Here is a 12209-nt window from a genome sequence, read left to right on the forward strand (position 1 = left end):
CATTCCTCTCCATAAAAAGCAGCTGGGAACACCTGAAGTTTTCGTCAGCTTTTACCTTTCATTCGTTTTCAAAAAGATGTGGGCTCCCTCATAGTTTCTCAAGCACTCCTCTATGTACCAAACCATCAGTTAATGTCTGTTTTATCGTCACTGCAGTGGTCATTAATTATGCAACGAAGATATTCTCGTTAGTCCTTAATTTTAGTAGGCTTGCCCTAATCGTATATTTAGCATGTTATTTTAATGCAAGTTAAATGTCAGCTCCTTCTAAATATTCTATCCTCTTCTGTCATATTGACTCACACTGTAATGGAAGCAGCACTTCACTTCACCAGGCTTGCCAAGGGGCCTGGGGATCTCTATGCAACCTGCGAGCCTTCTAGTGCAAATTCAGTCTTGTCATTACACCATTTTTGCCACAAGTGGAGGACAGACGACAACAGAGATTAATGAGAGTGGCTTGCAGGTTACACAGAAGCCTTTCGTGCTGCTGTATATCTCTTGTACATTGCATATCCGTGAATCATGGGAGCTCCTCGAACCTCAATGCAACCTCCAGGGCCTCCATGTAACATGTGACTCTCTGGCAAGTACACAACCCAAATGGGAAGCAACTATATATATAATATAGAATAATACAGACTATATATATAATATAGAATAATACAGACTGCTCAACATCTTAATCAAGGCAAGTTAGATATAAAAGCCATAGAAGCAAACTGGAGTGCAATCAGGTTGATTTGTTTCCCCTCCCTGTTTTTCCCTTGAAGGAAAACATACAACAGAGTGGTGCAATGGTTAGAGTGCTAGACTAAGATCAGAGAGAACTGACTTCAAATCCCCACCTGCCAGGAAACATATAAGGTGAACTTGCATCAATCATTCTCTGTCTCAGCTAAATCTACTTTACAAGATTCTTAACAGGATAAAATGGGAGAAGGGAGTGTCACGTATACTGCCCTGAGCTCATTGGATGCAAGGGAGAAAAAAATGCACTAAATAAATAAATAAGCTAGAGGAAGAAAAGTCCCAGCCTGCCTGGTCCTCGGTAAGATCCTGCCCACCTCCATTGGATGAGACATTCACTACTGAACGAGGAAAAACCACCTTGATACACCTGCAGCAGGAAGACCCCAGCATATCTTTTTATTTGTTTGCTTGTATCCCACCTTTCTGTTTAAAATAATAACAACAACATATTAGTGCCCCATTCAGAGTGGGGAGCAAAGCCAATGTTATTGTTCTCCCTACAAGATAACTGGGGTGCTGGGGCTGAGATGAGTAGCTTACCCAAGGCCATCTGCTGAGCTCATGGCAGTAGCAGGAGCTAACAAATAAGAAGCATCCCATTATAATACAGACATCATATAATTAACTATTACATTACAAAACAGTATCATCTTTCAAGATAGTTTGTTTGTCAGGTAGGCACTAGGGGGCGATGCTGAGCAAATAGAAAAGCTCGGCCTAATGCCACAGAGGTAAGACTGACGCCATCCTTTGACAGGCTGTTATGATCTGGCTCTTATTTCTACGCTTCAAACTTTGTTCACGTGTAGCTAGCATATGAAACACAAGAAACATTTACATGGAAACTGCTGTTTAAAAAAATAATTGCATTTATCTTGTCTATTAAACATCAGAAATGCCTGTGGTAACTGATTTTTTTAAAAAAACAAAAAGTACCAGTAAATAGCAAAACTGAAGTAAATATCGCAATCCAATATTTCTTGTGTAAATTAACCGATACAATCATTCTGGCATGAAAACCACATGGGGGGGGTATTTTTCTGATTTTGCTGCTCCCTGAGGGGCATCTGTCAAAATATGGAGCAGCAAAATTAGCAAAATAATTCCCTCCCTGAAAGGGTTTCATTTGAGAAAATGGCAAGAAAACTGTGGGAGCCTTTTCTCCCCCCCCCCTTGGTGTTGTTCTAAGACCATTTAGAATCTCCTTTTTTTTTAGAAGCAGTTCCTTGCAGCCACTATGTGACTATGGGGAGCACGTTAAAATGCATGCATGCCCATGCAGAAAAATATTGTCTAGAGACTAGAGTCATCATGGGAGACCCAAGTTTGAACTCCCACTCTACCACGGAAGCTTGCAGGTTGCCCTTGGCCCATCCATACATTCTCAGCCAAACCTACCTCTCAGGATCGCTGTGAGGATAAAATGGAGAAGAGAAGAATGTTCTAAGCCACTTTGGGTCCCCACGGCGAGAGCGGGGCAAGGCAGGGTATAAATGAATAAACAAGCAAATAAAAGTTACTTCAGTCAACGCAAAAGCAGCAAGTCTGAAGTTCCATCAAGCAGAGGTTGCTGTGTCCTTGCCGTACTGGAGCTGGAGAAAGAATCTTTATCTTGGGAACAGAACTGTTCAGAGCAGTGATCCTCAATGTGGTGCCCATGGGTGTTGTTTCTTGACACCCACTTGCTTAATATCTCCTCCTTAAAGCAAATAACGAATACTGACTTTCCTCCATTTAGAAAAGCCCAGAGGGAACCACCTCCCCATGGCAGCCATTCTTTGGTTAGCAATGCCCCCGCAGAAGCCATCTTATTGTGGCGCTAGCTGCCTGTTCTTAACATTCCCAAGCTTCCCAAAAGTTCATTGAGCTTTGGCGTGCCTCGTTTAAAGCATTACCTAGAATATAATGGTTTAAATCCCTTACTGCATACTTAATATATTAAATCAGATGCATTAAGGGAAGCTTCAACTTGTGGCCTGAAATTCCTTCTTCTGCAACACAGAAATGTGCTATTTGGTTGGGGCTCTGGCATAGAAGAAAAGCAACCTGCACATGCGCCAATGAGTTTGTTGCTTTATAATTTATTGGCAATGAAAATGAGTCCAAGGCCTTAGCTTAGGTATGTCCTCCTGACACGTGTTCATTGCCACTAGCTTGTGAAGCATTGGCATTTCCAAAAGCAGTTCAATGGCAAAATAAATGCATGTGCTAATCCATATACTCTTCTTTACACTACATCTCTGGTCAACAATTGGTTTAAGCGGGGCTTTTTTTTTCAGGGGGAACGCGGAGGAACGAAGCTCCAGCACCTCTTTAAAATACTCAGCAATAGTGCTTGAAAATAATATGATTTCAAAGAATCCCATGTATTTCTTCCTCATTTTCCTCTTGAGAGTTCCACCACCTCTTTTCCCAGAAAAAAATCCTGGGTTTAAGGCAGTGGAGGTTGGTGACATAGAGCCCAGGTTTAATTTACTGATACCACAGCTCTCAGCCACATCCTCCAATCCCTCTTGCCCAGGCATAAAAGAAAGCCAGCAAGAGCTGGTATAGAGTACTGGTAAGAAAGTGGGTTAAATGGTATCTCCCACCTTCTGCTTCCAGTCCTCAGGACCATAGTGGTAAGTTGTCGCTTTCACTCCTAGGTTCACTCCTAGGTTGGCAACTAGGAGGCTAGAGTGTATTCTTCAGTGAAGCAGATTTGGTCAACAGCTGGGAACTCCCTAGCACACTCCAAGATTATCTCCATGTACAAAAAAAAAAAAAAAAACGTGCCAAGAGAGAAATGGTACTCCAGCAACCATTTGTTTTCCCGTGTGTACTCTTGGGATGCATTGACAATCTGTGCTGCTCTCCAGCAAGCCACCTACTTAGAAATAGATGGTGAAACTATTGGAGAAAGCATTAAAATAAATTAACACCTCTTCTTTAGAAACACTGCATAGTCAAAGATTTATGTAACAAATGAATTGGGGATGTCAGCGGGATTATGGATAACCTCAGATTCTCACAGACTACATGCTTTAGGCCTGATAGCACATACATCAAGCCCAAGGGAATGCCTCTTTGGAAGCAGAAAGCACTTAAAATTATTAACTAGTTTAGAAAAGATCTTATTCTGCCCTGACAAGTTCCTAGATTTAGATAAATCTGACCTGAGCTGAGAATATATTGAGCTAATTGGATTCTTTGTGCTTTCTCAGAGATGGGGCAAGACAGCTCCTCCTGACACCAGCAGGAAACAAAGGGAGGTGGGGGGGAGAGGGGATTCTATTAGTGCTTTAACAAATATTTAATCAAAATCTTGTTGAGAACCAAAACTGTGAAGCAAACCATTTTTAATACCAGTAAGAAATTGAGAAATAGCCCATTTATCACCCCAATGTTAGCATGATAACCTTTTAGATAGCTCTAGTCATAGGTAGCAAAAGAATCATATAAATTAATGGTTAGCCCATTCAGCACAGAGATGGTATTCAGTAAGTCTCTACTGAAAAATCAGTGATACCTCTCTTGTGTTTTATTGTTCATCCAATTGCATACTTTATTACTACTCACTTCTAGATTAATAATCTAGAAACCTGCATCAAATTGCATTTGACATCCCATAGGGTTATCTGCACAGGAAGGTGTTATTACAGTTCAATATATGGTGTGACAGGGAAAATGACCCTTACAATTGCTGTGCTGATACAATAGGTATATGGATATAAGTAAATATGCCACATAGTCTATCAACAGAATGCATTGGCAAAAAATCACAATGCTATTTTCAAGGGTAGATGTTGTTTTCACAGGTCAGCCCCTAGGGAAACAATGGCATGGATGGAATCTCTGGATACACTACTAGCTAATAAAGGTAAGATTCACCTGTGCAAATCTCTAGATTGGCGAAATCCTAGAGCATCAGTTATGTCACTTCTGGGTTTTAGTCGGAAGTGATAATAACATGTACACAACGTCTCCCCCCTACTATTCCCACCACCACTGCAACTCATTCAAGCAGCTGGCAGGAGGCAGTGGCGGAAGATTGCCCATCACAGTGGGTGAGTTGACCGGCCCAATTCTATTCTGTCAGACAAATCTCTGAGAAGATCTGTTTTGTATTTTTTTTTCATTTAGTCCTGATCCTCCTAAAACATGTAGAAGCCTCTTGGTACTCACCTAGCCACTCAGTTGATACAACTTTCAGGGATGTGTGTACAGTTGTGGCAGAAACAAGTGTGGCTAGAGTGCTGGACTAAGTGAGGAGACTGGGATTCAAATCCCCACACTGAAACAAGCTCATTGTGGAGAATGTTGTACAGCAACTCTGAACTCCTTGGAGGAGAGTTGGATTTAAAAAAAAAATCAGTGTACATTGATTTCCATAGGTTTAGTCTAGCGTCACATTGCATAGGATTACACTGTTCGTTGATGAACCTGTTAGAACAATAAATTTAATATCGGGATAGCACATTCATCAAAATTGTTAATCAATTTTAATATAAATGTTTACAAAAGCATAGGTGGCAGTCTCCATCCTAAAAGAACGAAAAGAGGGGCTGCCTCTTTTAGAACAAAGCTCTGACATGCATGCACTGTCTAAAAATGCAAATGTAACGCTTTTTAAAAGATCAGTTGTTTTAAGCTCTTGCAGAATTATGCAGATTTAAACTGATTAATTAAACAAGGACTCAGTTTAAACACATATGATTAATTAACTATGATTTCTTTAATTGGGTGGCCGTCCAATTATGCTGTTTCTATTACTCTTGAGATGGAGCAAGAAGGTGTGCAGGGTCATGAAGTCCCATCTCCTGGTCACCAAAAATTTACTAGGCAACCTCGCTGATTTCTGAAACTTTGCCAGGTGTAAACTATGCACTTCAAAGCATATCTCTACCACAACAATTAGAAAGTTGCTTCCCCCTCGCCCCAAAAAATCATTCTTAGGAAGCTGAATTCTACGCTTAATATAACATTTGGCATTTGTAGCAATTGCACATAATTTCATTTCTTTGGTGTCTAAGAGGGCCTGGTGTATTTAAGAAACAATGTCAGAGCTTGCATTGCCCATAAGAACATAAGAAGAGCCTTGATGGATCAGACCAGTGGTCCATCTCGTCCGGTATCAGGTCTCACACAATGGCCAACCAGTTACTCTGGAAAGCCAACAAGAGGACATTGAGAGGTTGCCTGGAATTCCCATTATCACCCAAGCAGCTTTCATCACGCAACAGTCATATCTGAAGAGGAGGAAACAAAGTCTACACACATACTAAGTGAAATGCCCATATAAATTCATGTCCAGGTGAATGAAACTACACAACCAGAAGCCAACTGAACCATTTGCAATCTGATTGCTGGACTCCCTCCCACTCCCCCTGTGATTTATTGGATTGTCGTGTATTTTTCATATTTCTGCAGATGGTCTGGCTGCTTTCAGGACTTTCCTGAAATCAGAGTTCAGCGAGGAAAACATTGAATTCTGGCTGGCCTGTGAAGATTTCAAGAAAACAAAGTCAGCAGTTAAAATTGTCTCAAAAGCCCAACAGATTTATTCTGATTTTATCCAGGCAGATGCTCCAAAGGAGGTAATGCATTTGTGTGTTCTCTTAAAGGCTGCTTCAACTGCAGTACTCAAGATACAGTCTTATTATGTTCAATCTTTATATGTATTCTGTTCCTGTTGGGCACTGAGGCAAAGACCAACATATTCCAACTTTGGTATTTTTGGAAATTCTAGCTATACACAGTAAGAACACAAAATCTCAAAAGCAGTATTTATACATAAACTTTTAGCTGCATGACTGAGTTATGTAGGTATAAGTTCAACAAAAACTGGTTTTCAATCTTTCTAAACTCAGGACCCAACTTTAACAGCCAGAGAACCACTGAGCTACAAGTTTTAGCTGAGCTGCAACCACTGAGACAAGATGTCACATGACAGGAAAAGGTGGGGCTGGAGTTATGACCTCATCAGCAGGGGCGGGGTTCTGTGATGCGTATTATCATGAACCATATGAGGAATCACTGGCTTGGTGGTCAAGCCAGTCCAAAGAACTAAAAGAAGGCAGGGGAAAACTTGTGGGCGGGCATGGGTGGAGGAGAAAGTGTGTTGCCCTCGCTCTCTATACATGAAGAGTAGCATCAAACCCTTCAAAAGAGTAGCAAAATATTTACAACTTTTAAAGGGTTCAAGAACCAGCAAGTGGGTCTCCACAATTTACCATGCCTTCATTGTGACATGTGAAATAGCCATGCACATATTGCATACATGACTGAGGAGCCTGATCGTGCAAAGAGAGCACACACCATATCGTTAGGACTCATGTAGGATTTTTCACTGATTATGATGAATGCGGGTCAATGGGCACAAATACAGTTACCACCCTCCAGGTTGTGGCTGGAGATCTCCCAGAATTACAACTGATCTCCAGGCCATAGAACACAGTTCCCCTGGAGAAAATGGCTGCTTTGGAGGGTGGACTCCATGGCATTATACCCTGCTGAGGTCGTTCCCCACCCCAAACTCCACTCCTTCCAGGCTCCATTCCCTAAATTTCTAGGAATTTCCCTACTAGATACTGGCACCCCAGGCACAAATGATCTAAATCCTGTTATTGGCATGTGAACTCTCTTATAAGGAAAGTGCTTTTCAGCCACCTCCTTACACCCTGAGAAGAGATTAAAAGATGTTTTGGCAGAGCCATTCCATTACTTTTACCACTCATTCCCTGCTATTTCCCTGTTCGTTGGCTTGTGCAGAGAAAGAATCAGCTGGATTCCACAGAACAACTACTCAAGCCTCCCATATGGTTCATTTCGTAGGAAAGGGGATTTAAGAGTCCCTTGTTTATGTCTTAGCTTGGGAGAATATACTTGTTTAGAATATAATAGGATACAGCAAGGGTATAGTGGTGGGGAGGGGCTTGGATACAATGATTCTGCTAGGGGTTGGGTCCGGATTTGGCCTCCTAGCTTCTGAGGATGAGTCAAATGTTCCACTAAAGCACCTTTGAAGTAAAAACAAAAAAACAAAAATAGGTCTGCTAGTACATTCTGACGTTTGTTAATGGTTAATGTCTCTAAGCAGAGGCCTTTTGATGTGATGAAAGTTAAAACGTCCTTTAGGACCCTCCTGTTACAGTGTGCCATTTGATCATCACATAAGAAAATACTTTTTACACTAATTGGCTAGTTAATTGCTCCTGTGATCTGTACTCCCTCCCTCACTAGCCTTTTTACACTGATCACTTTTGTTTTTGATAATGGCAGTGCCATTTTAATACTTATTAATACACAGATGAAGCTGCTTCGTGCTGAATCAGACCAGTGGTCCATGAAGGTCAGTACTGTTTATTCAGACTGACAGTAGCTCTCCAGGGGCTCAGACTGAAGTCTTTCACATCACCTAATGTCTGGTCCATATAACTGGGGAGACCTGGAATTGAACTTGAGACCTTCTGCATGCCAAGCAGATGCTCTACCACTGAGCCATGGCCTAAAATGCCCTCAGAGGTAAAGATTCGGTGTTAACTTTAATAAAGAATATAAAATTGAAGAGTCTGATCCACAAACAAGAAAGCATTACTTCAGGGTACCAAAAGAGTTTAATTTGAAAGTAGAGATGGGCCCGATCCAAAAAAAAATAATGATCCAGCTGATCATGGATTGGCGCCAGTGACGATCTCGAATTAACGATCCACACCGAACCGTGGATTGTGGATCGTGGATGCCACACCGAACCATGGATCGTGGATCGTGGATGCCAAAGCAGGGCACGCTGGTATTCCCAGCTATGTGGGAAGGTGGGTTGTGGCAGCGGCCGACTCTCTCAGTCTCTCTCTCTCTCTCTCTCCAAAGGCTAGCAAGTAGCAAGCAAGAACTCTGTCTCACTCCACTGCTCGCAGAAAGTGAAACCCAGCCTGGGAGCCCATGGCATGGGTCCCATTCAGCAACACAGGAGGTCTGTCTTTGGCCGTCAGAGCTGCCTCTCAGTGTTTGCAGGGATGAGATTGGAGTGCCCATGGCTACAGAACACCCCCTACCCCCTCCCTCCCCTGGGAGTCTTCTCCCAACTTGTGACTGCTTTGCTGCTCCATGGTTGGAAGGAAGCCCTGCTGATCAAGGAAAACTGGGCTTCCATTAGGGTTTCCAGGGTGACAGAAGGAGGGCAAACACAGCTCAGGTGTTCCTCTGGCTCCGTTGCCAGGGGAATAGATTGCTGGCGCCTGAGTGTCTGGATTCCCGATCCGAGCCCGATCGCCCCAATCCAGGCCCCTCCCAATCGCTGGATCATTGGCCGTGGACGATCACGATCCGCCGGTTCACATTAGCGCGATTGCCATTATCGTGTGTTTTTTTCGATCGTAATGCGGATTGTGCCCATCTCTATTTGAAAGGAAAAACTAATTCCCTACTCTGACAAGAGAACTACCTTGTTCAATTACACTAGAGATTGACCAATTATAGCATTACATCTCCAATTGTAGTAGTAGCAGTAATAATAACAAAAACAACATTCGATTTATATACCACCCTTCAGGATGACTTAACTCTCAGAGCAGATTACAAAGTATATTATTTTTATCCCCACAGCAACAAATATCCTGTGAGGTGGGTGGGGCTGAGAGAGGTCCTAGAAGCTTTGACTGACCCAAAGTCACCCAGCTGGCTTCAAGTGGAGGCGTAGGGAATCAAACCTGATTCTCCAGATTAGAGTCCCATGCTTTTAACCACTACACCAAACTGGCTCCCAGAGATAACACTGGGAAGCGTATGAATAGGGTCTTGTAACCAGAACACCATGCAATGGAAGCACTATGGGCCCCTTATATGCTCAGAAGCAAACCCCCACTGTTCTGCATTGAGCAGACTTACCAACAATACATGACAGAAGTTTATAAAATTATGCATGGTAGGGGGAGAGAGGGATAGAAAGAAATTTTCTGTACTACCCATTGGTTTTCCTAAGGATCGTTGATGTCCATAAACACAAATTTGACCGGGGGGGGGGGGGAATCCTGAAGTCCATGGGTGATATTCTCTAATGCAAACTCTGCTGTTTTCTGATGTGATAGAGTTCATAGCAGAGTTCATGTTTAAAAAAAAACCCTTTAGAACCCTCATTCCTTCCTTCTTTTTGCTCTTTCTGGTGACATATAAACTGGTGAAGTGAAGCTCCTTCTAGCAGTTCTTGGGTGATGTGAGAAGCCCCAAGTCATATGGGAGAAGTCCATGTCATGATTTCATACCCCCAACTAGTACAGCCGTTCCCAGATGCTAGGGCACCACTATGCTGGGAATGAGTTGCCACATGGTCTGGGGTTTCTCTCATTACTCAAGTTGTGTAGGAAGAAGTACAAGATCCACACTACAAAGCCCAATTAAGAAGGAAGCCTTACATCACAATCCGAAACCGAGTTACTCCAGTCTATGCCCATTGATTTCAATGGGCTTAGACTAGCTAACTCGGTTTAGGATTGCAGTGTTAGACCACCAAACAATCTAATTTAACAGTAAATTTGCCGTTTTGTGGAGCTTAACCAGAAAAGGAAGCCAGGGTTAAACTACTTAGGGATCAAAGAGATGAGACAATAATTATGCTTCTTGTTCTAACTATAAGGTGCAAACTATAGACTTGTACAGCCTCAGTTTGCCTCAGGACCAAAAGGAGAAAAGAGAGGGTGCTTAATGTTTTCATCTCCGTTCTGGTTCACTGCTCAGAAATGGGCTCCCTGCCTTTTTATTAGTACTTGAAAGGAGGAAAGACATACCCCTTAAAAACACACTTCCCCCCCCCATTAAAACACTAATGAGAAAGCAAGGAATCAATTTCCAATAGTGAACTACAGTGGAGTTGAAGGGTTAAACACATGCTCCCTTCCTTGCATGGCCCAAAAGCGAACTGAGAATGCATACACCTGAAATTTGCATTTTTATGGATGGAATGAGATGCCTGATTTTCCATTCCTCTGTTTGAATACTTAGTTGCCTGAAGGATATACACACTGAAACCCAATTTACAAAGGTTAGCAAGCTGAAAGAAAATAAAACAAATACTTCCTTTATCTACAGTATGAAAAGGATGCTCATTTTCTGTACTGATGTGCACTTAGAAAATATTAAGCATTTAAAAGTAAAGCAGGTGAAGAGAAGAAAAAAAGAAATAATACACTGAACATCACTGTCAGGATAGGAAAGCAAATTAAAATCGGTGTTTAATATTCTAGGCAATGAAAGCACGACCCTTCCTGCCACTTTACATCAAAGAGTGTATTTCAGGAAGCAATTCAAATAATGTTTGTTTCTGGCTTCTGGATAAACTTCAGATCTTCAGCAAAGTAAACAATTTGTGCCATTCTATTCCCTGCAGATAAACATCGACTTCAATACCAGAGACCAGATCACCCAGAATATTTCTGAACCTAGTCTCCAGTGTTTTGATGATGCTCAGAGATTAATCTACAGTCTCATGGCTAAGGACTGTTTCCCAAGGTTTCTGAAATCAGAAGCTTATAAGGAATTGGTAAATAAGCAACAGAATGGAAACCAGAAAAGGTGGCTGCCATTCTTGTAAAGGTCACGTTCCGAAGCATTTCTGAATCTGGTGAAACCATTTCACACCTAGATGTAACACAATGGTTCTCTTGTTTGGCAGGATAGGCACCTCCCTGATAGTTTGCCTTGCAAGTTGAATTTGCAATTGCCACATGTCCAATTTTATTTCATCCTTTATTTTAAAGCAATAGTAGTTAAGACAGCTTCACAACTGGCATTTTTGTAAGTTGAAGGCCACTTTAAAACACCTTCAGCAGGTAGGATATGCATGTGGCATGGCACACAAGCAGACTCATGCCCACTGTGCTTAGATCCTTTCAGGTAAACTGGAGCTTACGCATGTAAAATCCTATGCAAGTAGAGTTGCTAGCTTGAACCGAACCTAAGCACATGGGCAGGGATGAATATAGGTCTTTGTTCACATTAAAGATTCTACATGTAGTAAGAGTGTGCCCAAGCCACTTGCTATTTTACCATTCTTAGGAAGGGTAGTTGAATATGTAGTAGTGTTTGACTCCAGGCATTCTTGCATGACATAATTTATCTTGATCCTTATCAATTTCATTTGGAGGCTGGTTTTGGACTTCCTTAAGTCCACTAGTACAGTGGGCTTTAACTTTTCCCAGATCATGGATGGACTGAGCTGTAAGCATATGATACGATATCACATGACATGACAGTCGTGTGATGGGAGGAAAGGAAAGGGTCATGACCTCTTTGCTGCCAAGGCAAGGGCCATGGGCAGCAGACCAAGAAAGCCTGACACAGGAAACACAAATTGAGCACAAGTGAGAAACAAGGTAAGGATGAGCACCAAGGAATAATCATCTCCATCACTGAGTGACCTTGCCTGCTGTTCTGCTCAGCTTGCATGTAAAGGGAGGCAGAAAGAATGGCGCCCATGCAGTCCT

General features: G+C 42.1%; 1 protein-coding gene across 1 annotated transcript in view; it reads left to right on the forward strand.

Moving 5' to 3' along the window:
* The window catches only part of RGS21 (regulator of G protein signaling 21), a 33876-nt gene extending 22559 nt beyond the window's left edge, over window positions 1–11317 (forward strand). Inside the window, exons 3-5 of the mRNA XM_054981076.1 lie at window positions 4551–4612; window positions 6163–6329; window positions 11114–11317. Coding sequence (XP_054837051.1) covers window positions 4551–4612; window positions 6163–6329; window positions 11114–11317 — 433 coding nt within the window. The remainder of the gene's footprint in view (window positions 1–4550; window positions 4613–6162; window positions 6330–11113) is intronic.
* Window positions 11318–12209: the final 892 nt, after the last annotated feature.

Source organism: Eublepharis macularius, chromosome 5 (genome assembly GCF_028583425.1).
Source record: "Eublepharis macularius isolate TG4126 chromosome 5, MPM_Emac_v1.0, whole genome shotgun sequence".
NCBI classification, from domain to species: Eukaryota; Metazoa; Chordata; class Lepidosauria; order Squamata; family Eublepharidae; genus Eublepharis; species Eublepharis macularius.